Genomic DNA, 26,657 nt, shown 5'->3' with positions numbered 1-26,657 from the left:
AATGCTCTAGAAGTTGTTTGCATGATGATGGTTAATGGTTTTCAGGTCTTTTCCAAAGTAAGTCTACAGGCCCATCCACTTCTGCCAGTAAATATTGCCACGATCTCAACTGACTGTCCTGAGGGTTTTAATCATCTTATATGCTTAATTCATCAAAGTGGGATTGTGGTAGGTGATTGAACACCCATTGTTAACACTTTGTCAAATTAATTTTTCTATTAATAAGTGCAGAGTGAATTCCCTGCACCTGAAACAATTCAGCATCTACTCAATTATGATCTCCTGCACTGGGATTTCCCCATCCTGAGATTTCTAGTAGTGCTGAAATTAGGTAACATTTTGTAATGAAGGCCTCTACTTCAACTGATTAAAACTGGACCAGTGCCCGCAGAAAACTATCTAATCCTGTGCCCCAAACATATGGAGACTGAGTTCGACCTTACAAGTTGAAGGCCAGTATCCGATACATAATTCAACTTTGTTACCTACTCCCAACCTTTAATATTGATTCCCTAAATTCCCAGGTATGGAAACATTCTCATTTTCTGTCATACATAGAAACATAGAAAATAGGTGCAGGGGTAGGCCATTCGGCCCTTCGAGCCTGCACCGCCATTCAGTATGATCATGGCTGATCATCCAACTCAGAACCCTGTACCTGCTTTCTCTCCTTACCCCCTGATCCCTTTAGCCACAAGGGCCATATCTAACTTTCCCACACTTTTCCCATTGCTCTATTTATTCCCTAGAGGTACTGGGAACAAGCATACCTTTTGGCTGGGAAACCTTATGCAGAGAAAAAAAGAAATTGGCATGGCTGTCACAAGACAGATCCTATCAGCAGGACTTTTGGGTGGCTGTATATTGGTTTAAATACTGGAGGAAAAAGCAGCAACTGTGAGTCGGAGAAACTAAGGCACTATTTAAAAAAGGTAAAATATATTAAAATAACATAATTATGTGCGCTAATGCATGCTGGGCATCTTAGAAAGCCATATACAGTCCATAGTGTTGACTGACTAGTTCATACAAACATGTGGATCCATTCTCTCAAAACCAATATTCTGGAAATGGTATTGTAAAGCATATTGGAATCTAAATTCTCTAGTGCAGGCTCTCATTTTAAAATAAATTAATATCGTCATTAGAACAGAAACAGAAATTTAAGTGGTTATCATATGACAGAGTGATTAGCAGGTCATTAATAAGATGGGAGGACTCATTCACCATCAGTGCAGTAAAAAATTAACCATTTAATTCACACCCCTAAATCACTTCTTTTTCTTGAGAGACTTCAGAAAACAAAGGGTATTAATCTTAGATGTATTCTTTTGTGAGGTAACCCCATCCTTTTATACTATCTGATTCTGAAAACATCTGACATGCGACATGTTGAATCAAAGGCTACACACTGCTTCAGTGAAGAACACCCTGGGACTTGGCTCACATTTTCAAGTAGGAACAAGGCAGCTGCATCCAACGCACTCGACAACAGGCAAATCAAGGCATTTGTTTCTAAAATGCACACGCACACGAAATGCAAATATAAAAACAACTGCCAATGTTTGAAGTTATATCAATCTACAAAAAAAGAGCTTGTAGTAATTTACACACAAAATTAGTCACAGATAGTAAACCATCAGATACGTCAACATAACCTCACTAGAATATTACAATAATTGTACTATTCTGGAAAATTTACAACCAGACAGAAATGTTTTGTTCAAAGGACATATTTACACATATGACAGCAGAGGTTGGAGCCACCTGTCTCCATTCTGCTCCTGTAGAGTTCCACTTTCTTCCTGTGGGAATTAGAAGGTCCTGGGTGTTAGTTTCAAGGAGGGTGTGGCAGGGTTCATTGTCCTCCTTCCTCCTAGCCCAACACTACGTCTTCAGGTAAGGTCAGTGACTGTAAACCATTTGTACTTTAAACCTGTTCCAAGTGTATGTAAAAACACTGAAGGTAATTTCAATTTTTGGCGGTAAAAAAACAGACAACTTCAGATAAGCTGCCTGTAAAGTAACCGTTCCGCTTATCCATTCCACTGAAGTAAAAGGTATAATCATCTCTGCTTTTTTTTCCCGATAATAATTCAACATACTGATAATGTCATTTATCCTACAATAGTACTAACTCGGTGTTCTGTTGAAGTCAAATCATACAATATATATTAATTTAAAGCAATTAATAGAAATTTCAGAATCAAATATCCATTTACAAAATTGGTCATTTTGTTAGGAAAATCCATCTCTGTTGACTTAAGGCCTTGCTTGACAATACAATATATACAGTACCAGTCTGCAAGATTGAGCACCCTAACATATAGTTTAAACAGACTCTGCTCCACCATGCTGAGTGAAAGAGATCTTTTTGAAACTGAGACCATTAGACTTCGTGGGTGAGCCTGCAATATCTAAAAGCAATCACATCTGACTGATCTCAGGGCAAGCACTTACCACCTGTCATCCCCCTTCGCAAGCCATCATTCTCAACAGCAACAATCACCTTTGACCCAACAGAATAACCCAAGGAGATGTGGAAAGCAAAACAAGGAGATAGGTTTGGGAGGTGGGTGAGGGTGGGGGGGAAGTACTGGCCATGATGGGTGACCTAAAGCTTCTCGGGGATAGATCTAAAGGAAGCAAAGGGGGTAAAAGTGCTCCATTAAATCTGTGTAACCTTCTGATATCTTCAAGTTCCACATTTTGTTCATTCACCGTTTTTTCTGTTGCTGTTTTGTGGGAGCACAGGGGAGGAGGGCTGGAGCACACAGGGAGAATGGTGTAACTTTTCTCAAAACGGAGCACCTATTGATAAAAGGACCTCAATACATGAGAGGCAGCTGTGGCTCAGTTAGTAACTCTCTTGACCTCATGACACAGAAACAGTCAATGCTGGAATCTAAAGCAAAAGGCAAGTTAATAGTGACTCAGTGGGTCAGGCAGCACTTCCAGGGGGGAAACAGTCAAAACACCTTGGTTGAGACCCTTCATGAGGACTAGAAGATAGGTTTCACTTCCACTCCAGAGACATCGCTACAAAAGTCTGCACTGACATTCCAGCAAAGCAATTCCTCTGCAGAATTGCCCCCACTGTCAGATGTCTCCTATTTAAAGAGGCAATAAGCTGCTGGACCCAACTGCCTTCTCACAAGAGATCCTACTGCAGGGGTTATCCTTGGAATCCTGGCAAAGATTTATTATTCAATCAACACTAAAGCAGATTATCTGGTTGCTGTCACTGTTTCTGGAAATTTCCTACCCAAAGTTTCCCTTCAATGCCATCTGTAATTTCAACAATTTTAAAAACTCGGCATTGTTTATAAAGCCCTTTGGGGAAACCTGAGTCTCTGCATAAACAAAAGACTTTAGTAAAATAATGAAATTGCTGACTGCATCAGTTCAATGCTGTGTTTTCCTTCTGAAAAGCCCAAACCCAGGAGCGCATACTTTTTTTGAAAGCATGGTAAATATTCCAATTAGGATTTTTAAAGATTATCAAAAATATTCCTTGCCACAAGATTCCATATTATCTCATTTGAAGAAGGATTCACTGGTAGGGTGCTGCAGAATGAAGTTGCACAGGAATCAAGTTAAAAGCTAGCAAAAAAAAACATACGGATTGGTCCTCTATCATGGGGATTTGCGATACAGTATTCAGCTTGTTAGTTTGAAATGTACATTCTCTTTGAGGAATTGAAGAAAGGTTTCATGCTTAACGTGGCCGTAGTTGGTGCAGTGAAGACCCAGGGATGGGAATCTTGGTTGATTTTTTCCGGCTCTTCTTTCCCCTATGGTTCTGAAGTCATCACTTAGCCCAGATGAACAGCAGACTGCACAGACTGCCAATGCAACCTGGGACCAGCCCAGTGTGCGGCAACTGGCAGGTCGCAGACCGTCACATTTCAGTTGACACAGTGAGCGACGCAAGCCAAGAAAATATCCGTCAACGAACTCGTATCTCCCTCTGAGCAGTCTCACCAAAAAACCTTGGTGCCAACTTGAAAAATCCCTCTTAAATAACCGGCTTGAATTTTTGTACATTGAATGGGACAAAGGAGAACTATTTCCCTTTTAAACCTTTTTGCCAAAGGCTCTGTTCTCACTAAAACATATATAGCATGGTGATTGCAGGTCTTTAAATGCCTGTCTGAAATTTTTCATCTACAACATTAAAAGAAAACTTTATTCCCCCTAAATGCCCAAGTAAAAGTAAACAAGAAAACAGTGTTTCACTTAAAACAAATAAAAGCAACCATATTTAGGGTATTTATTAAATATCTGCCTCCATTCCTAGCCAGTTGCTTAGAGCCTGGATGTCAGGAAAATAAACAGCCACTCTTACAATATTTACTCTCTCAGTCCTCTCTAACCCTGTGGATGGAAAGCAGGACTTGTCTCCTGCCCTGCACCCCAGTAACCGTGAATGGATGTTGGATGCAACATCACTAAATCGCACAGCCGCCCCACCCACCGTAAACATTACAGAAGCCCTTAACGGATGGTAAGTTTGCAGCAGACTTCCTCTGAGTTAACATTGTGCATCATCTTGATAAGAAGTTCCAATATAGAGCAGTTCTTCCACGTCGTCTTCTTTGACAAAGGCAGCCACTGAGTGATCAGATTCCACATTAAATATTTCAGCCTGCACGAGAACTCATGTGCCCTTTCACAAGGTAGTGAGCGTTTGCTTTGCAGCTATCGGTATTACCTCTGCTACCACTCAGCCAATGACAACAGCAGAGGGCTTGTCCCAAGTACATAAACCCACATGAGCTGGATGCAATTTAACATCGCAAAGTTAATGTGAATGCCAAGTCTACCCAACCTCATTAAAGACTGCTGACCTTACCCACCCATTTGCACCACCAAGACACAATTTGTTGGGCACCACAGGACTCTGCTAACAAGCAGTAGCTGGCATGATGCCTTTTTTTAACTGTGGCTTCTGATGCTCCAATCTGTGGCTTAAGCACTGGTGCATGGAGCGGAAGGGGGCCGGGTAACAATAAACACAGACATTCACAGACTGGTCTAACGTTTGGGTCACCAGCAATCCCCCAAGTTGTCACAAATGGCAGCAGGCATGCACGGTCCAGGATGGGGTGGGGTGGAAGGGAGCTGGCAGGAGAGGAGGGAGAGATTCATCGCCATCCTCGCGGCCAGGGATTACACAGCCGTTTCCTGATCCTCGCGCTGAATCATCTGGTAGTGCTGACGGTTTTCCAGGTAGGCTGCCAGCTCTAGGTCCTTGGCTTTCTCAGCTTTATTTTTCGGCGTGTCCCCCTATCCGACCGGGCGGAAGAAGAAAAAAGAAAACTTTTCAGACCATGAACACATACCTGCAGCATAACACTCTGCTTGTACTCAGATGGGACACCACCGACAGCAGGTTAACCATCCCACAGGAACAGGCCCCATGTCTTACTGAGCCCAAAGTCTGGTACAGCAGTTCCAAAGCACAGGGACGCTAGAGGCTGCTGGGAGGAGGGGACACAACTGATCTGTCACAAGCACAGCCCTCCCTTCATCAATAATTCCCCCCACCCAGGCTCACCCAGGTCCTGGCCCATTCTTGCTGCTACTGTCAAGCAGGTGATACCAGCAGCATGGGCCAAAGGGGCTGAACTGTGCTCTACTGCTTTAAACTCTACACTCATTGATGAAAGAGAAGCGACAGCCTCAACTCCAACAAATTATAGATGCCTTATTTTAAACTGTGATTCTGAGTTCCCCATTCCCCTACAAGATGATATATTCTCTCCACATCTGCCCTGTTAAGACTCTCTCAGGACCTTACATGTTTTGATCAGCTTGGTTCTCATTCTTCTACCTAATAGAATAGCTAGTCATGATATCATTGTGGTTTGTGAGTAATCGGTGCTGTTTTCTACAATGGAACCAAAATTCAGAAGTTATTCATTAGCTGTAATAGTTTTAAGATATCCTAAAGTTGCAAAACATGCTAAATATATGTTTTCTTTTGTTATAGTTGAAACATTTTAACCCAATGGGTCCATTCAGTGCCCATATTTGCATCTAGCAAGCACTCAGCGTCTACCCTCTGAAGAGTAGCACTGACTTACACCACAGAGCAAGTGCTTCTTGTCAGAGGAATAGGACTCCTTTACACTTGATGTGGTTGTGCAGAGAGACATTGACGTTCCTATGAATATCTTGAAAGCAGGTCAAAACCTCAGTCCAAAATTTGCATTATATGCTTTTAAAAGAGGAATGCATCTCCCAAACCAATTTTTAAGCAACTCCTGACGTCCCTCCACTTACGTGTTTACAAAGTCATCTTTATCTTAAAAATCTGATACTGTTCTTTATGAATTAAAAGCAGCTTTGTTATCTGTGTTTCTTTAGAATACTTTTAGCAAGGTATGTAAGTACAAAGCTCTGCCAAAACTGGTTGCTGATGTTGGTCAGTATGGGAAGTGCAGGGAAGAGGCAGGATACCAATGATACTAATTTCGATGTTGAAGTTTGTAGAAGTTGGGAGAAGGACAGCACAGATAACATTTATCTGTCGTCTTCAGTGGATTAGTTAAACCAGCAACCCCATTGGAACTGACACCCAATGGCCTGGTTGTGGATGAAAAGCCTGCTGTCCCCCCCCCCACCCCCCCCAGGTCATTTACATAGCAGTGTGGTGAAACTGGGCATAGTGCAGAATGGGCCATAGTGAATTGGCAGCTCATCTCCTGTCATTAGACTAGTTTACTGTCATATCTATGACTCTGTCTACACTTCCCACTGCCTTGGATAAGCAGTCGACATAATCAAAGACCCCATCATAACCCGGTTATTCTCTGTTCTCACCCTTTCCATCGGACAGAAGATACAAAACTCGAAAACGTGCACCACCAGGCTCAAGGACGGCTCCTATTTTGTCATTATAATAGCGTTGAAGATAAAGAGGACCTCTACCTTGTCACAGTCCTTGCACCTTTCCCGTCCACATGCACTACATGTCATGTAACTGTAAAATTATACTCTACATTCTGTTACTGCTTTTTCCCTTTGTACGGTGTACGTGGACTTATGTCTCAGAATGACCTATATGGATGTTCATGCAAAACAAAAAAATTCACTGTATTTCAGTATGTGTGACAATAATGAACTAATTACCAATGTACACCAGCCATACAAATGAAATTCCTTCATCACGTGAATACCTAGCATTTTAAAAAAGATTCTACTGAGTTTGATGGCAGTAAAAAAGATCATGTGCTGTGTGAAGGAGGGCTCTTGATTTCATAGTCATACAGCACATAGTGCATATGTCAACCATCAAGAACCCATTTACACATTCACAGACAGTGCCCAAAGTCAGAATCGAACTCCTGTTGCTGAAGCAGTGAGGTGCGAGCTCTGCTAGCCATTCACCATGATGCCAGATTATTTCCTACTGTCCATCTGCTCTGCCAACCCAGATCAATTTCCTGCACCAATTGTGAATTCAGTTAATATTGCAGAAACTATAAACTAAAGTGGACAGACTGACAGTTGATGCAGCTTCATTTATAAATGAGTGCCCAACTGCTCTACTGAACAATTATCAACTAACATTGCTTCTAAAGACATACAATGGAAGCCCTCTGACTGGTTACATCAGGCTCTGATATGGAGGCTCCAATGTATAGGATCACAAGGGTTGTTGACTCTGCCAGTTTCATTTAGAAAACCAGCCACCGTTGAGTACATCTTCTAAAGGTGGAGCCATCATTAAGGATCCTCCCCACCCGAGAAACGCTCTCTTTTCATTACCAATATCAGGGAGGAGACACAAGAGCTTGAAGATCCAGTGTTTTAAGGACAGCTTATTCTCCTCCACCATCAGATTTCTAAAAGATCCAGAAACACTACCTCACTGTTTATTCTGTTTATTTATTTTTTCATTATTATAAGTTACAGTAATATTTTAATCTTGCACATACTACTGCCTCAAAACAACAAATTTCACAAAATATGTCAGTGATGACAAATCTGGTTCTGATACTGACTTCCTGAGAACTGAAAGATGATTCATAAGAAGAAGCTGGTACTGCACTGAACGTGATGTTACTGGGACGGGAAACCAAGGGGGTGGATTTTAAAAGTTGTTTATGTATTCTCCTTACAAAATAGGAGATAATTTGTCAAGTTTTCATTTCCGGCCGCTGTCTGCAAGGAGTTTGTATGTTTTCCCCATGACCGTATGGGTTTCCTCCAGGTGCTCCAGTGGTAGGTTAATTGGTCCATAAGATATAGGAGCAGAATCAGGCCATTTGGCCCATCAAGTCTGCTCCACCATGAGCTGATCCAATTCTTCCAGTCATTCCCACTCCCCTGCTTTCACCTCATACCCTCTGATGCCCTGGTTAATCAAGAACCTATCTATTTCTGCCTTAAATACACCCAATGACTTGGCCCCCACAGCCGTTCATGGCAACAAATTCCACAGATTTACCACCCTCTGACTAAAGTAATTTCTCCGCATCTCAGCTCTAAAAGGACGTTCTTCAATCCTGAAGTCGTGCCCTCTTGTCCTAGAATCCCCTACCATGGGAAATAACTTTGTCATATCTAATCTGTTCAGGCCTTTTAACATTCAGAATATTTCTATGAGATTCCCCCTCATTCTCCTGAACTCCATGGAATACAGTCCAAGAGCTGTCAGATGTTCCTCATACAGTAACCCTTTCATTCTGGGAATCATTCTTGTGAATCTTCTCTCAACCCTCTCCAATGTCAGAATATCCTTTCTGAAATAAGGAGCCCAAAACTGCACACAATACTCCAAGTGTGGTCTCACGAGTGCCTTATGGAGCCTCAATGTGGTCATTGTAAATTGTCCCATAATTAGGCTAGGGTTAAATCGGGGGTTGCTGAGTGACAGGGCTTGAAGGGATGGGAGTGGCTATTCCACACTGTGTCTCAATCAATCAATCAACAGATAAATAAGTTAATGTATGTATGTATGCATGTTCATGCTGGTTCCCAGAGCAAGCCTATCAATACATTTCCTCCACTTACTTCCTGCAACCCATTCTCTTTCTCCTGTCCTACTACCAATCTGCACCACTGGTCTTTTACTGTGGCTGATAACCCACTGGGACATGGGACAAAACTGGAATACCCAGAGGGAGATCTCATGCAGCCGTAGGGAGAATGTGGAAACTCCACATAGATAGTAGCTGTGGTCAGGCTTGGATCTGGGTCACTGGAATTGTGAGGTGCAGCTCCACCAGATGCACTTACTGGCCTTTTAAGGAAAGATGAAAGATTAGGAAGGGGAACACATAACTATGTGCCCATGAGGCTTTCTTGTACTGAGTTACACTTGACATAAAGGCTGGAGATGTACCGGTAGAGGAATTTGTGTTCTCAATGTCTCTGAGGTAAACTGGAGGCTTTCAGAACTCTCTCCTAAGTGACTGCTCCGGCCAGCTGGACAACATCCATTAACAGGCTACATAGCTTAGTAAGAGCTCTCCCTCCATTATCGTCACACTTATCCCTTCTGGCCACCCACTGAGGCCCAGGAAAGGGTGGGAGGCTGTCCTAAATGAACAGAGCAAGTCAACATTTTATTCTGCAGGCCAGTGCAGAAAACAACTTACAAAATAAATTTTGTTTCAAAGTACCAACATTATGTTTATTAAATTTACCCTGTCCCATGTAAAGTTTATAGAAATGTAAATACAGTTCTTAGCTTGGAAACTATTTGCAGTTTTCTATCTAAAGCCAAAGTGATTGAAGAGATCCTTAGGGGAGAAATATCAACTTCCAAGCAGCTTTAAGAGTTCTGTTGAAGTGCCAGTGCAAACTAATTATTAGTGTAACACAGGAAGTACCAGAAACATTTTCTACAGCCCTGATAAGTTAAATATAATGAATTATAATGGCCAAATTGGACATTTTCAGTAATTCATTCTTGATAATCTCACAGTTTTTAAGTTGAAGGACAAACCCCACCCTTATAAAAGATGTTAAGGTTATAATTACAATATGAATTTCCAATTCTTTCCTTAATTGTTTTATTCTGAAATCCCTTCCAAAGTCATTATAGTACCACATAAAATCATCCCAAAATTAAAGTAATTTGCAAACCTTTATAAAATTCTAAGTTAAATTAATGCATTCTGCTTCAATAATTGTGCAAGTTAGAGACACCGGATGGTATCATTTACTGTACCTGCCAGGAAGAACTCACTTCTTGTCGGGCTAATTAAATGTTTTCTGTGGGTACACTTTTGCAGGTTGAACAACTACTCAAGAGGCTTGTATTGCCTTTGCGTTGAAGCAAATGGCACTTTCCAGACATGCTTCACCTTTCTCCTCAGAGTAACAGGATTTCTTTTGTCACATACCCAAGGACTGTGTCAGGCAGGAATTAATTTGCTTTAATTCAAGACAAATGATTGACAGGTGACAAACAACCACCCTGCAGAGTTTTTCTGCTGCTTTTCTTTAATCCTGGAGCCCCACCCTAGTAGTCTATAACAAAGAAATAGATCTCCTTCTTGGCCCACTCTACTGCCCCTGCCAACCCAGCACCTCCAAACTCTTCATACTGGCAGGCAAACTCCACACGGTTTCCAAGAACAAACACTGAAAAAGAGCTACTTCCTGAACAACTGTTCAGCCATCTATTTATTTCTCCTTGTGGTTTCTTGGTTCAGGGCTGGTTGTAATAAAACTAAAGTGTGTGCCCAGGAGTTACAATGCCATCTGGAACACTTTGGGCTCTGTGTAAGGAAGCAGAAGCTACCATTGTACAAAGCACCTACACAGCTTATAGCCTTAAACTCCACCCCCAGAACTACACTCAACCGACAAAGAAGGTAGTCAAGGCTTCACTGTGGCCTGGCACTAGAGCCATATTTTTCTCAACAGGCTTTTTATCAAACTACTGTTCCCTAATGCTGATTTTTCACCGTTTCCAATGGTTGCTATGGAGATCATACAAGAGAGGCTTATGATGCAGTGAATACTTACAATTTATATGCCAGCCTAAATTTGGGCCTACAATGAATCTTCTCACACAGAGGTGGAGATTTTAGCGCCTTGCCAGTAATTGAATTGGTTCTCCACCAGAACCCATTGCTTCTAGAGGCAATAGAAGCCAGTTATGAATGTACTTACGCGGTGAAGCACCCCACTGTTCCTTCCATAAGATGGGACAGCAAGGATTAATGACTTTGAAAGTTTTGCAGGCCTTCTCTGCAGCCTGGTGCTGTGATGCACTAATGTACACCACCCCCCTTCCCCCTGCATCGTTCAACACGAGTGGGTTCTCTGACAACAGAGTTCACTACTTCAGACAGAAATTAAAGTGAAAGGTCTTGTTTGCAGGCAAAGTTTGAAACCGTCTGCTGAGGTGAGGCACCTCCCTGGTAATCAGCACTGGTTGCAAAGTCTAAGAAATGACTTAGAACATGTGTAAGATGGGAATTGCATTTCGGACCTTTTAGGACCACTACTCCTCAAGTTCTTTAGAAACAGAATTGTAGGTTGTGTGGTCATTTTGCAGTGTTCAATACAATGGCAATCTTTCATAATGAGTAGAATCAATTAGTTTTGTTACTTTATGAATGGATATAGTTGTTGCTGGTCATTGGAGCTGAAGTTTAATGTTAACTGATTGAGGGGAACAGGGCGCACATGGCGCACTCTTTGATGACCAAGCCCCCAGCAAAGATTGTAAAATATCAGGCTATCTGCTTGTGTGTGTGAGTGTGAGTGTGAATGTGAGGGAGAGAGAAACATTTGTTGCTTGTAATATTGTTATATACACTAACGGCCTGAAAATGAATGATGGAATGTGCAATTTTACAAACGACACGAAAATTGGCAGCATTGTTGATGTGTGTGAGGTGACACATCTGTGTATTCCTGCAGGAATATGCGTTATTGTGAATGTGCATGTGCACTTCCATATGTAAGTTTATGAACTTGTAGTCTAATATACAAGGTGGTGTGGAGTTCCTTATAATTATTAACCAATATGCTTTCTCAGTATGCTTTCTGTAAGTTTTCATTTGGTGGCTTGGACTTTTTACCAGAGGTTCTGTCCATATCTCATTTTCTAGTTGGAAACTCAGGGAGGGGTATTGTGTGTTTCTGAACCAATTACCAATGAAAAGAAGGAGCTATTACTCATATTAAAGGTGGAAAAGGCATTGATGAGGGATACCCAAGATCCTATGGGAGATAAGGGAACAGCTCTGACAGTGTTTTTCAAATCTTCTTTGGCCAGATGACTGGACTGTAAATGTGGGAATTTTATTCAAGAGAGACAGCATGGTTACCTGGCAAGTCTAATACTTGGTGGGCAAAATGGGAAAAAATTCTGAGGAATAGGATTAATCTGCATTTGAATTGTTAAGGATTTATTTAGGATAATCAGCAAAGCTTTGTTATGGTGATATCTTTGAATGTATTGAAAAGGTAACTAAAAATGTTTTTAAGAGTAGTGTGGTCTACCTGAACTTCAGTAAGGCTTATAGCTAGTTCCCACATGGGAGACTGGGCCAAATGATAAAAGTCCATGGGATCCAGGGAAATCTGACAAACAAGATCTTAAACTGGTTAGGTGAAAAGAGGCAGAGAGTGATAGATGAGAGCTGAACTTGCAACTGAAAATATGTGCTCAGTGGTAACCCACAGGAAATGGTGGATCCTTGCTATTGATTGGATACATTAACAATATGAATGTAAATACAGGATTTTACAGATGACATGAACACTCTTGATGGGATAGTCATTGGCTATTGAATGATATTGATGATTTGGTAAGATGGACAGAACAATGGGCAGCAGATGGAATTTAATCATGAGAAGTGCACAGTTGATAGACTTTGGGAGGACTAATCAGCTTAGGGTGTACACAATGCAGAGTAAGAACTTCGGAGGCACTGAGTAACAGAGAGACCTGAGTGTACATGTCCATGGATTCCTGACAGCTAGAAAAGGCAACTTTTAACACTTTGGATCTGACACAAAACACAGTATCTACCAAAAGTTGGTAATCCCTGTCCTCCTCTGTGCTTCCGAAACCCAGACTACCTACTACAGGCATCTGCAGACATTGAAAGACTATCACCAAATACAAATTCATGGGTGCAAGAATGCTGGCAGTAATCCAATGAGTTCCCAATGAAAAAAGCAAAGTTGGACAAATGTAAAAGGGGTTGCTGATCTGCTAACATTCTTTTCCTACTACCACCTAAGGTAAAGTTCATACCTATAATCCCTCAGAGTATGCATTTAGTAACATACATTCAGTGGCCACTTCATTAGGTACAATTGTACACCTGCTCATTAGTGAAAATATCGAATCAGCCAATGTGTGGCAGCAACACAGTCAGTTGGTTCAGTAGTTGTTTAGACCAAACAGCAAAATGGTGAAGAAATGTGATCTAAGTGACTTTGACCATGGAATGATTGTGGGTGCCAGACAGGGTGGTTTGAGTATCTCAGAAACTGCTGATCGCTTACAAGTTTCACACACAACAATGGATGGGCTACAACATTAGAGGACCACAAACATACACACTGTGGCCACTTTGTTGGGTACAGCATCTACCTAAAGTAAATGGCACAGCAGTTGGCTCTGCTCTCAGACAGTGTTGATATTGGTCAAAGTGGTATTTAGGCAATGTGTTTTACTAGTGATATAGTGCAGAAAAAGGCCTCCAGCCCCAAGACCCGCTCCCAGCAAACCACCTATTTAACCCAAGCCTAATCACAGGACACTTTACAATGACCAATTAACTTACTAAATGGAACGTGGAACGTGGGAGGAAACCAGAACACTCATGGGAAGAATGTACAAACTCATAGAAAAAAAACATAGTAAATAGGTGCAGGAGTAGGCCATTCGGCCCTTCAAGCCTGCACCACCATTCAGTATGATCATGGCTGATCATCCAATTCAGAACCCTGTACCTGCTTTCTCTCCATACCCCCTGATCCCTTTAGCCACAAGGGCCATATCTAAAATATAGCCAATGAACCAGCCTCAACAGTTTCCTGTGGCAGAGAATTCCACAGATTCACCACTCTCTGTGTGAAGAAGTTTTTCATCATCTCAGTCCTAAAAGGCTTCCACTTTATCCTTAAACTGTTACCCCTTGTTCTGGACTTCCCCAACATCAGAAACAATCTTCCTGCATCTAGCCTGTCCAATCCCTTTAGAATTTTATACGTTTCAATAAGATCCCCCCACAATCTTCTAAATTCCAGTGAGTATAAGCCTAGTCGATCCAGTCTTTCTTCATATGAAAGTCCTGCCATCCCAGGAATTAATCTGGTGAACCTTCTCTGTACTCCCTCTATGGCAAGAATGTCTTTCCTCAGATTAGGGGACCAAAACTGCACACAATATTCTAGGTGCGGTCTCACCAAGGCCTTGTACAACTGCAGTAGAACCTCCCTGCTCCTGTACTCAAATCCTTTTGCTATGAATGCCAATATACCATTTGCCTTTTTCACCGCCTGCTGTACCTGCATGCCCACCTTCAATGACTGGTGTACAATGACACCCAGGTCTCGTTGCATCTCCCCTTTTCCTAATCGGCCACCATTCAGATAATAATCTGTTTTCCTGTTCTTGCAGCCAAAGTGGATAACCTCACATTTATCCACATTAAATTGCATCTGCCATGAATTTGCCCACTCACCTAACCTATCCAAGTCACCCTACATCCTCTTAGCATCCTCCTCACAGCCCAGTTTCGTGTCATCCCCAAATTTGGAGATGCTGCATTTAATTCCCTCGTCTAAACCTAATTTATAATATAATTTAATTTAATATATATTGTAAACAACTTGGGTCCCAGCACTGAGCCTTGCGGTACCCCACTAGTCACTGCCTGCCATTCTGAAAAGGTCCCGTTTACTCCCACTCTTTGCTTCCTGTCTGCCAACCAATTCTCTATCCACATCAATACCATACCCCCAATACCATGTGCTTTAAGTTTGCACACTAATCTCCTGTGTGGGACCTTGTCAAAAGCCTTTTGAAAATCTAAATATACCACATCCACTGGCTCTCCCCATCCCCTCTACTAGTTACATCTTCAAAAAATTCTATAAGATTCTTCAGACATGATTTTCCTTTCACAAATCCATGCTGACTTTGTCCGATGATTTCACCTCTTTCCAAATGTGCTGTTATCACATCTTTGATAACCGACTCTAGCATTTTCCCCACCACCGATGTCAGACTAACCAGTCTATAATTCCCCAGTTTCTCTCTCCCTCCTATTTTAAAAAGTGGGGTTACATTAGCCACCCTCCAGTCCTCAGGAACTAATCCAGAATCTAAGGAGTTTTGAAAAACTATCACTAATGCATCCACTATTTCTTGGGCTACTTCCTTAAGCACTCTGAGATGCAGACCACCTGGCCCTGAGGATTTATCTGCCTTTAATCCCTTCAATTTACCTAACACCACTTCCCTACTAGCATGTATTTCCCTCAGTTCCTCCATCTCACTAGACCCTCGGTCCCTTACTATTTCCGGAAGATTATTTATGTCCTCCTTAGTGAAGACAGAACCAAAGTAGTTATTCACTTACACTTACATAGAACAGCAGGAATGAACTGCAAACTGTAACACCCCCCCCCCCCCACCAAACCGTGATGCCTCTGATGCAAAGTCTCTAGATAACTATGGTTCATTTTGCGTTTCTTGCTGGGGTTTAGGCAGTTTATGCTTTTCTTTGCTTGTAATCTTATAGAATGGCATTGTATGGACCAAAGCGGTCTGCTCTTGCTTTACTAAAGATGAGGGCACATGGGTGCTGTGTTTCTGATACAAGTTTGAATCATCATATGCAAATAATAAGAGCATTATTAAAGGCAAGGGTTGAAATTAATAGCCACTCACACATTTTGAACACTCTGAAAAATTAGGTGATGGTAACAGTTTAACCACTAGCTTTCCCTCTCAGTTTTGTGCTGCATTACCTGCCTTTCACTGCATCACTTATAAAATTCCCTTCCAGTGTGTCTGTGGACACGTCCCTAAGGCTTTTTCTTTGGTTATTTGTTTTTCTGACAGGCCATTGTGGCGTGCCTTTGGGCCAGAATGGGGTGGGTACTGGGCCCTCCCGGCTGATCAGGGTACACACATGGTGTTGCATGAGTGGCTCTATCATTCAATGTCAGCCTCTGGGCCTGAGCGAATAAGCTTCACATTGGCAGGGTGAATAAACACCAGGACAGGTTGAAATGCTGCGTGACAGCCTGCAGTAAATATGATGACATTTGCTGTGTTAGGGGATTACTACATGTTAAAGCCTAGCAAAATGCATCAAAATTGGTTTGATCTTTAACCCAATGACACTTTGCCCTTATCTGACAGGTAAAAAGGTACTTCGCAGACAGCAATGATTTTAGGTATGCTAACCGGTGGAATCCACTTAAAGATTAGTGTTTATGAGGAGGTGACACTGAAGGATCAGTTCTCCCAATCATTACCACCTGGTAGGTTATTAGTAACATGACTAGTACAGATTCCAGATGGTGAGTTTTTCTCTCTCTCGCTTCATTTTAAAAACATCTGGCAATTTCTCCCCTAATAACAGTTCCCAACTAATTTCAGAATGCTCCTCACAATATTTACCTCCTCAACTGACAGCTGTAGTCGTATTTTATAAAGTGTAGTTGTCAACTTGGGAGACAGGCTTGTCTGGGTGAATTTAAATGCCGTTGTTTGGTTCCAATGGAATCCATCAGTTTATTGCACGGTTTGTCAGTGGGGTATGCACAATCTCTTCTGCTCATGCCCCCTCAACAACCTCCTCTCCCACCTTATGTTTACGTCAGATCAGTTGTCTTGTACAAAGACATTTGTTTCCAAGAGGACAGCCTTTACATTCTCCAGTGCTGTACTATTAATGGAGGATATATTCAACTCTATTTTATTTATAATGTATATTGCTACTTTTTTTTGCTGTGAATTAAGATCAGGTCTAGATTACAGTCTGCAAAGTATTTGAAATGATCTGTCACAAATATCATCTGGGCAGCCAACTCCAAATCCATTCCCTGCTGTTATAACCCCATCACAATTGAATCTCTTCACTGTTAACAGCACAACATGTCTTTTCCACCAAAAAAAAATGACAGCTTACAAACCTTTTTCTTTCCCCATGGAAACCTATTGCTGGTGGTCCTGTGGGTTATGCAGTAATCAAAATCAGACTCATACCTCATGAAGTTTCTAATGTTAGCCTCAAATTGAAGCTGGAGGGAAAATCTGAATTGAAGTTGCCTGACTTGTGATAATGAGAAGTGGCAGAAGTCACAGAGATAGTCAAGATGAAGGAGAAGAGTGACAAACAGACATTAAGAGCAGGGAAGGAGGATTATTCCAGGCCTGCAATTTATACATCCTCCCAGTAATTACCCAAGAGTGGAATTATTAGGAGACTGGGACAGGTCACCTGAGTGAAGAAATGGTAGTCAAAATGGCGCTGCGGTGCAAAGCTCATCATTGTTGTGGTTTAGACTCAGTTATTTATTTAGATTGATAAGGATGGTTTTGGGCAACAGCAGGGGGAGTTAGGGGTCAGGGAGGGGTTTGGGGTTTAGAGCCAGGGATTGGGAGAGTTACAGGAAGTAAATGAAGAGACTCGGTAGGAGTTCAAGTCCAGGTTGGAGCTCTGCACGACGGAACGTCAGTGATCCCAGAGGTCAAAGCCAAAGGTCAATTGGTGCTGAGTAGACCAGTGGTATCCAGGTTGGCGGTTCAGAGGTCCGTATGGGCAGCCAGTCCCAGGTATGGGCAAGAGTCACGAGGGCTAGTGAATGACCACAGGTCATCAGGGTCAGAGCCCAGGCAATTCCAGAAGTTGAGGCCCAAACGTCAAACCCATGATCGGCGAGTCCTGGGGTTGATGGAGGGCAAAACCAAAGGTTATAGTCCAGAATACAGTGAGTCCAGAAGTGGAAGCCTGAAGGTTGAAGACCTAAGCTCGTGAGTCTGGAAGTACAGGTACAAAGGAGTCATGAGGGCCAGGGTCACTGGGGTCGCAGATCTGTGCAAATCCAGAAGTCAAGACTTGAGAGTCAAACTCGTGGCTGGTGAGCCCTGCAGTCTAGGCCCAAAAGTCAAACTTGTGATCAGCGAATCCTGTGGTAAAGTCCGAGGTTGGGGTCTTGATACTTATGAGTCTAAGATTAAGGAGCCCAGGAATGGAGGCCTGCGTGTAAGTGTGTGTGGGTGGGAAAGGGGCTTTCTTTTTGCTGTTATCATCTTGTTCTGCTTTGTTATTGCTGCTGCCTCTTGTGTTCTGCTGAACATTGTGAGCAAGTTATTTTGGCATTGGAATGTGTGGCAACACTTGCACATCTTGGGGTGTGTTAGCTGTTCACACAGCTGAAACATTTCACTGGAAGTCTGACGTACATGTGATAAATAAAACCGAATCTGAACCACAGCGAGTCAAGAACATTCAAAATATTTTTCTTGTAAACGTGCAGTTAACAAAGGAATACTAATCCATTGAATAAAACAGAGACATCAGAAAAGGTAACCAAACAAATCCTAACTTGTCGTCATCATCTACCTCCTCAGTTTCTGCCTCTCCCAACTGTGAGTCAAGTTCAACACCTACCAGTTTGGTATTTTCTCCCCTTCCTCTACTGCAACCAATAAAATTGATAATGTACCTGCAAACCTTTACGGGGATTTACGTCAGGGTATCAGAGTGTGATTTTCCCTGTTAACTTCCTGTCTTCATGGCTGGGGAAATCTCGGCCTGGTGGTAGTATCAGTGACATAAGCATCTCAGAATGGAGAGGTAGGGAACAAGTAAATTCCAATTTGGGATTAAGAGAGAAAGTGACCTGGTTTAAATATCTGTAAATTGATACTTTCTTCAGTAGTTTGCTTCAATGCCTCTGCTGGGAATTTTAACTGCCACCGTAGCTGGTGGTAAATCTGAACTGATTGGCTCTGGAATAATATGGAAAACAAGCAAAATCCAAATAATATGGATACAGATTTGCCCACAGAACACATACCAAAAGAGCATGGACAAAGAGCAAGCAACGAGCATATAAATATCAACGGGGGGAACATTAGCTACAACAGTTGGAGAGTAAGCAAAATTATTCATTACTTATACCTTGAAGTTATGCAGGGTTCAGTTGAGATCTTGCAACCACAAACTGCTTATACTGGCTTTAAGTAATTGGTAAATTATATTTCCCTTACTACATTCATTGCCTCATATTTCTTGGTAAGTTGATAAGTTGCACATCATCCTTGCAGAGAACTCCAGAATTAACTGCTCTAGGTTACTCGCCCCCCTGTCTACCCAACCCTCTTCAATTGCTTCAAGACTGAGCCCCATTATTGGCCTGAAGTCAGAGCAATATTGCAGGGATGAACTGTTAGGCAATTAAGTGTGGTTCACATAGGATATTTTACAGTATTATTGATTAATAATCAAATTTCCTTGTAACTTAGAATAAAATACTTTGCAATCTGAGAAGTAGAAACAAAAAGTGCCAATTTTGGCCTTTGAGGGACTAAGTTAACCAGGGGTGACAAAGCACACCTCTGAAGCTAGAACATACTACACGGAAGAAGGTCTCATTAACTTTAGTACATAAGAATGCTAAGGAAAATGAACTGTCAATAAGATTGATCTTCAAAGAATTTGAGATGAGTTAGGTCTGGAATCTTTGTTTGATATAAGGTAAACAACAGTGATTGCTTATGTGAATTGACCATTTTTAAAGGATGTGGGAAATTCACGGCTCTTAGCTATGTCATGTAGGATTAACAAGGCAGATTGCACTGTAGAGCAAAGTGGTTTATAATAGTAAATGGAGCACCAAAGATTTAGAAATTGAAATCCTAATTCCTGCAAAATTAAGTCAATCGCGTGTGCCCCCGTGAGGCAAATGGGCCTGGTCCTGAGAACGTAGTGAAGAGGCAAGGCCCAAGTCTGAGAGCGAGGAACAATCCGAGGGTTGGATAATTTAAGCACTGGGCAGGGCAGTGTGTTGGGGCCGGAGGCAAGGGATGGGGAGGTTCAGCTCACTGCTCTGCAAGATTTACTCATCTCTGCACTGAACTGAGGCCGTGGCCTGCAACTAACAGGCTACTGGATCGGCTGCAGTGACGACTGGCTTCATAGCCATGGACTCACTTTGTGTTTGTCAGTTGTTTGCACAGATTGTTTTTTTCCCGTGCATACGGGGAATTTGACAGTCTTTTTAAACAGGTTGTATTGGGTTTCTTAGTTATGTCTCTGCCTGTAAAGAGATGAATCTCAAGGTTGTATGTAGCACACATACTTCGATAATAAATAAATTTACTTTGAATACTCCACTAGTTTACACTGGTACAAGCTGACGGATTCAACTGGATCTAAACCAAATTCACTCACACAAGCCTGTCTCCACAGCTAGCAACTACCCCTTTCAAATTATGACTGTCACATGACTAGTGCTACAGTTTAATATGCCTCTGAAAACACTTTGCAAAAGAGACACCGAAAGGACATTGCACAGATCCATCTCACCATATGAACCTAAATCCTCTGTGATTTAAACACTGCTGTGAACAGAAACATGATGGAAGAAGGTGGAGGCAGTGGTTATCCCAAGGTCAGTGTTCAGGGCACTGATTTTCCTTAAGTCTATCAGCAACTTGGATTCAGGTGTACAAGACAATTTCAGAGTTTCCAGATAACACAAAACTTGACAGCAAAATATACAGTGAGGAGGATTGTGGTAGATACTGAAGACTTATACAGGTTGTTGAATTGGGTAGGCCCATATGGAACACAACTTAATGCAAAAACTGTAAAGTAATTTAGTTTGTAAGGAAAAGTTGGGACAGGCACAGCTCTAAAGAGGGTGAAGAATCAGAGAGCTGGTGTGTATGTTTTTAATATTAAAAGGATGCAGAGCAAGGTGAGGAAGTGGGGAAATAGTATCTGGAATATAGCGCAAACAGTACAAAAGCAAGCAAATTGCGATAAAGCTCTTTGAGAAACCTGGATCAAGCAAAAGTTGAATGATGCATCTGGTTCTCTGCACTGTATTTATAAATTAAGGCTTTGCAGAAGGAATCATAATATAAAAAGCACTGTACTAGAATGGTTCCTGGTAGGTGGCCTTAAGTAAGCTCCTTGGAAAAGCTTGGGAGGTTGGGATTGTTTGCTTTTGGGCAGAGAAAGTTGAGAGGAGATGTTCAGAATAACACAGGGTTTAGGCAAAAGAGACAGTGAGGTCCTGTTCCCGTTGTTGGAAGCTGATAGATAATTGATAAGGGAACCAAAGGTGGGACAAGGAAAAACATTCTTTGTGGTGTGTGGTGAACAAATCAGTGGCAGATGAGAAGTGAGTCATGGCTTTGCAGTAGGGAGCTGGATTGGAATTTGAATAGGTTGTTGGGGTAAAGAGCAATCTCCTGAAGTCAGCTGTGTTGCTTTACTCCAAACTGGAGCTAATTTGAAAACCAAGTGGGCTTCTGTGTTGTTACCACACCATGGTGGTCCAGGTATTAATTATGAGAAGAGGTTCTCTGTCATCCGTGACAAAGATTGGGGATCTTGCACTATGCTGCCATAGTAACTGTTCTGATTCAGTAACGTAATTGTTAACTGACACAGATAATAAACACTGGCTCATGGCTGTTGTACTCGCCTAGAGAATAAACAAGATATATAAATCAATGATTAATGGGAACATAGTCAGGATTACGTATTACAGTCGGCCCTCCTTATCCGCGGGTTCCGCATGCACAGATTCAATCAACCGCGGATTGGGAAAACCTGGAAGTTCTCTCTCCAGCACTCGTTGTTTGAGCATGTACAGACTATTTTTTCTTGTCATTGTCCCCTAAACAATACAGTACAACAACTGTTTACATAGCATTTACATTGTATTAGGTATTATAAGTAATCTAGAGATGATTTGAAAGTACAGGCAGTCCCCGGGTTATGAACGAGTTCCGTTCCTGAGTCCGTCTTTAAGTCGGAACAGGTACATCCGGTATTATGTAGTGTCAGTTAGTCAAACGTTTGTTTTAGTATATAGTACACATTTTACCTTCTGTGCATATAAACACTTAAGAAACATATATATTTCAATAATTATTAAACCACTGCGTTGCTTAGTAATAATTGTAGCTTTCATTGGGGCAGGATCTTTCAAATGCTCCATTAAAATTGTTCTGATCATTGACCGATTGTAGCCTAATGCTTTTACAATTACCGATGGCATTTCACCTCTTTCCAATCGCTTTACTACTTCCACTTTATTTTCAATCGTGATCGTGATTTTTTTCGTGAACAGAAACACCACGGATTCAGAGCTCTGCTGGATCCTAAAGTCCACCACACTGAGACAGGTTAAATAAGGGACTTGAGCATCTGTGTTTTTTGGTATCTGCGGGGCGTCCTGAAACCAACCCCCCGCGGATAAGGAGGGCCGACTGTATTAGTTTTTCCATTTCAACAGGGCTGAGAACTACAGATGAGTCATTAAGCCAGATGCTTTGAATTCACTCCTAGAAAGGAGGCAATGTGATGTCACTGCTACGTAGTGATGTCCTCCTCACTGCCACCGCAACAAAGCAAATACAAACCTGTAAATCTGTCTTCATTAGGGATGCCCCAGCTTCTACTAGAAAATGGCAGATGGTTCGATGTCGGAGTGCAGCTGCTTTGTGCAGGACAGTCTCTCCACTGCAAACAGAAATCACATATCCAACACAATAGTTAGCAGCCCAAGGCTCCCAACACAGCACTTTGCATCATTTCAGTAACAAATGTACACTGTAAAAATAAATTGGGACTCCTATGCTTAAAAAAGAAATTTCCTTTGGAGATGTTAAAAGACTTCTGTTCCTTTCCCATCACTTGATTGTCCTGGGCTATAAAGCCCGACCTGAGGAGCACAGGACAGCGATGCGTCAGGGAGTGCTGCTGCTCTCTACACTCCAGACCTGACCTCTGGTGTGATCTGCGAGCAGTGTACATGTTCTGCCGTGATCATGTGGCTTTCCCCGGAGCACAAAAGCTTCCACCCACATTGCTGGTAGGTTAAATAGCTACTGCAAACTGTGCTTAGTGAAGTAATAATTGGGGAGTTGGGTAGGAGAGAGAGAGTAGGTTACAGGGAAATACATTGGGGAAGGGGGCTGACGTGAATGCTCTGAAAGCTCAGTAGGCCAAATAATCTCCTTATGCCTCATTAGGCAAATATTATAATATGAGGAAGCCCACAGAGACTTTGACTAACACTTTGATCAGGTTCTCAGAAGCATGATGTACATTGAAGCATTAAAGTGGGACCTTTGTACTTAGATATTTTTTCTTAGGAGGTATTAAAACCTCCTCTCCTTTTCCTAGTCAGGAGCCATAACCATGGTTACTCAGTAGAGTTGCCATCCTTCTGTCAGTGGCTGCCATGTTCCTGCAACAGGAACTTAGCAGTGAAGAGAAACAGACAGGAAGGATTGGTGCTCTGTTCTACTGGTTTTAGTATCCAAGCATGTCAAAACAACATTCAGCATCCTTCTCTTGGTTAGACAGCATCCGTCATCCAAAATCCAGCTTGGGCAAATTGGTGACAAAACAACGGAGTTATGTTTCAGCTTGGGTGGAAGCAAGGGATTGAATCGTGTGGGCAGTGACTGTAAGAGTATTTTTTGCCAATAGCACCCCAAGTTTGGGGCAACAAAATACTGTAAATGAGGCAGCAGCCTTTACTTCAATTGTAGCCCAGTCATTAGGTCGAGTCTGAAAACAGGCACTTTGCATGCCTCAAGTGGTCAGAATAACCATGTGAAGTAGGAGTTGCCAGCTCATTATAATGAGGCAGGCGTACAGCTGCAGAGTCTGTGTTATTCACTGGCTGCACGCCTGCTCTGGGGGCATGGGAAATCAGCCTTGACTGACCCTCATAAAATGCAGCCAGCACTTCTTAAAGCAGAGCAGCACCATAGGTGCAGACAGCAAAAAACCTTATATGAAGTGATGACTGTTAGGCCTTCATTCAGAGTCCCAGGGGGCAAAAAGCCCTGTTCTCCAGAGATGGGGTAGTCCTCTAAGAAACACCACCCTTCTTAGTCAAGAATTTGAACTGAAGATCAATGCTAATACTTAGCTACCAAGACTTGGCTGTAAAGCCAAATTAAAAAAAAACTTACAAGAATTCCAAAACTTGCAAGGTAAGAGATTTTCTCCCTCCTTATGTTTGGTCTATGTCACGTTGCTATAGTTACTTCGCAAAACTTCATTCTATTTCCTCCATTCCCTCTGGAGACATAACCATCCAACAACTAAATTAGCTGACAGAGGCTTAGTGACTTACGCCACATGTATCTTGGAGACTATTTTGGAAGCAGGTATATCTTGGATGTTTATAATGCAATTAACATCGTAAAACATCCCATGGCACTTCACAGCTGTGAGTTAAATTTGATGTGAAATCACACAGGCAGGTGTTCGGATGGGTGACCCTTGTTCAGGTAATATCTTTTAAAGAGGGTCTTAGGAAATTTCAGATTTTGGGCATAGTCAGCTGGAAACTTACTTATGGTTGGGTAAATGACCCCACTATTTATTAGTTATCCAGTATTTAGCCCAGTATTATATACTGATGAGAGATTCCTCTTTCTACCAGACTTCAGTTATTATGTGGCAACCCAGCCCAAATCCTTGCACAACCAGATTTTGAATGAACATCGGTTCTTATAAGAGCTATTTTTAACTGGAGTAGAATAGCATCGGTGAACAGTTAGATTGAAATCTTACATGTGACTAAATTGATAGCTTGATGTCCCTATCATCTGCCCTGATTTAATCACTCATACACTGGGGGAAATGAGAGAAGTTTTAGTCCTCTTTATCAATTGAGGCATATCCATTATTAACTCAGATTAAGACTTCAGATTTCAAAGTCTAATCACAACTATGTAATCTAGTTAATTTTATATTTATTATTTATGGAAACAATATGTCAAAACTTACTTCTCTGTCTCTGTTAAGTCCAGGATCTCTGAAGAGGCTGGTGTAGGGATAGGGTTGGGACAGGGAAGGAAAGATAAATAAGTTAACCAAAGTATTTTTAAAAGATCACTAAACAACTTGATCTATCCATTTGTAGAGACTCTTCTGGCAATGCAGCATTACATTACCTCACTGCACTGGTTTTGATTAAGTTGTATGTAAATAGTGTAAATACTCTTCACTTCAGATAACATTGCCAACGGAAAATAACACTCTGTGCACAATATACGAATAATTTGAGGCAGAAGATTTGATAAGTGTAGCATTCTATGGGGGAAAAACCCCGTTACTATAAGATTTTTCGCCAGTGCAACTTCTTGTCTGGGTCTGTTGTTTATTAACTGACAGATACTGACTGATAAAGACATGACAACCTTTTTTTGTATTATGTGGCGAACAGGCAGGTGGAGCATTAGCTGGATTGTGGTCTTTTTTCACATCAAACAGATCCTGTGTTCGTCTGTAGTGATTGTTCAGAATGCTGTATGGCGCCATGTGTACTGTAAATTAATGAGTGTTAATGGATTGCCTGTGTTTCCACCAACTGACTGAAGGAAGAATTAAGTAAGATCTTAAGGGAGAAAAGAAAAGCTATCAGTGGAATTACTAGGGAAGAAGGCCACTTTACAACTGAGGTCTCTGTAGCAAAACAGATTTCAACACACAAGATTTGCCCTGCAGTTGTTAAGCCCCCATACCATTGTCTAGGATGTATCTCACAATCTCTTTGTTTCCCTCACTGACAGCATGATGCAGGAGGGTCCGTCCCAATGAATCGCGCACTAGTAGATTAGCACCTGATTTCTGCAGCACTCGTAACTGTAAAAACAAAATATACACAGTCTGGGTCAGACATTCTGCAGAACGCACTGGAGTTTATGTTGGATTTACTGAGTGCTTTTGCAACTACAGTACATCTCAGAGTGTTTTACAACCAATGAAGTGTGTAATAAGTGTAGTCACTTTGGCAGCGTGCCTGCTAGTAATATTGCTAACCAGACAACCTGTTCCAAAGACAAGAATTCCAGGATATTTGGGATAAACTAATTCTCTTGCGTGAAGTAGTGACCTTAGGCCTTTTACATGCACTTGGGGCAAGAGATGGTGTGGAGCCAATTCTTCCAAGAGATGGCTTACAGATTTGAACCCAGAACGCTCTGATGTAGAAGCAAGAGTGCTGTCCATCAAGTCATGCCTGCCCCGTGACTTCATACAAAGAGCTTCTAAACATTGTCCGTGAGCAGGAAGTAGTTTAATTCAACGTCTGCCAGTGGATTCCAGAACTGTCATTACCATCCGTGTGTCCAATCTGCCTGTCTTTGGGTTTAGTTCAGTGCCTCCTGCTAGTTCCAAAGAATAATACTACCTATACTTAGCCTTCACCCCTTTCTATTTTCACTCATATGGCTTCTCAGTGCTTGGCACAATACTTCACACCGCTGGCATCCTGAGAACCTGAATGAATTGAAGGAAGGCTTCTGATTTTCCTACTGGCTTGCAGCAAGTTACTTTTCTTCTAACTCCTAATCTGCTTCCAGAAGATCCAAGCCTGCAAAGGCTTTGAAAAAGGGGCTCCCACTGAGAAATGCACCCACAGAGCTGGTCTTGAAACGCTTC

General features: G+C 41.9%; 1 protein-coding gene across 3 annotated transcripts in view; it reads right to left on the bottom strand.

Annotated features, from left to right (window-relative positions):
- Nucleotides 1-4,259: 4,259 nt before the first annotated feature.
- The window catches only part of dgkza (diacylglycerol kinase, zeta a), a 473,329-nt gene continuing 450,931 nt past the window's right edge, over nucleotides 4,260-26,657 (bottom strand). For all 3 annotated transcript variants that reach the window (XM_059975478.1, XM_059975480.1, XM_059975475.1), the window contains 4 exons: nucleotides 25,739-25,859; nucleotides 25,002-25,038; nucleotides 22,613-22,712; nucleotides 4,260-5,289 (listed from right to left, as the gene is read on the bottom strand). In XM_059975478.1, the coding sequence (XP_059831461.1) occupies nucleotides 5,173-5,289; nucleotides 22,613-22,712; nucleotides 25,002-25,038; nucleotides 25,739-25,859 (375 nt within the window). In that variant the 3' untranslated portion in view covers nucleotides 4,260-5,172. The remainder of the gene's footprint in view (nucleotides 5,290-22,612; nucleotides 22,713-25,001; nucleotides 25,039-25,738; nucleotides 25,860-26,657) is intronic.

This window comes from Hypanus sabinus, chromosome 7, assembly GCF_030144855.1.
Source record: "Hypanus sabinus isolate sHypSab1 chromosome 7, sHypSab1.hap1, whole genome shotgun sequence".
NCBI lineage: Eukaryota > Metazoa > Chordata > Chondrichthyes > Myliobatiformes > Dasyatidae > Hypanus > Hypanus sabinus.
This window is presented reverse-complemented; position numbering and strand designations above follow the sequence as displayed.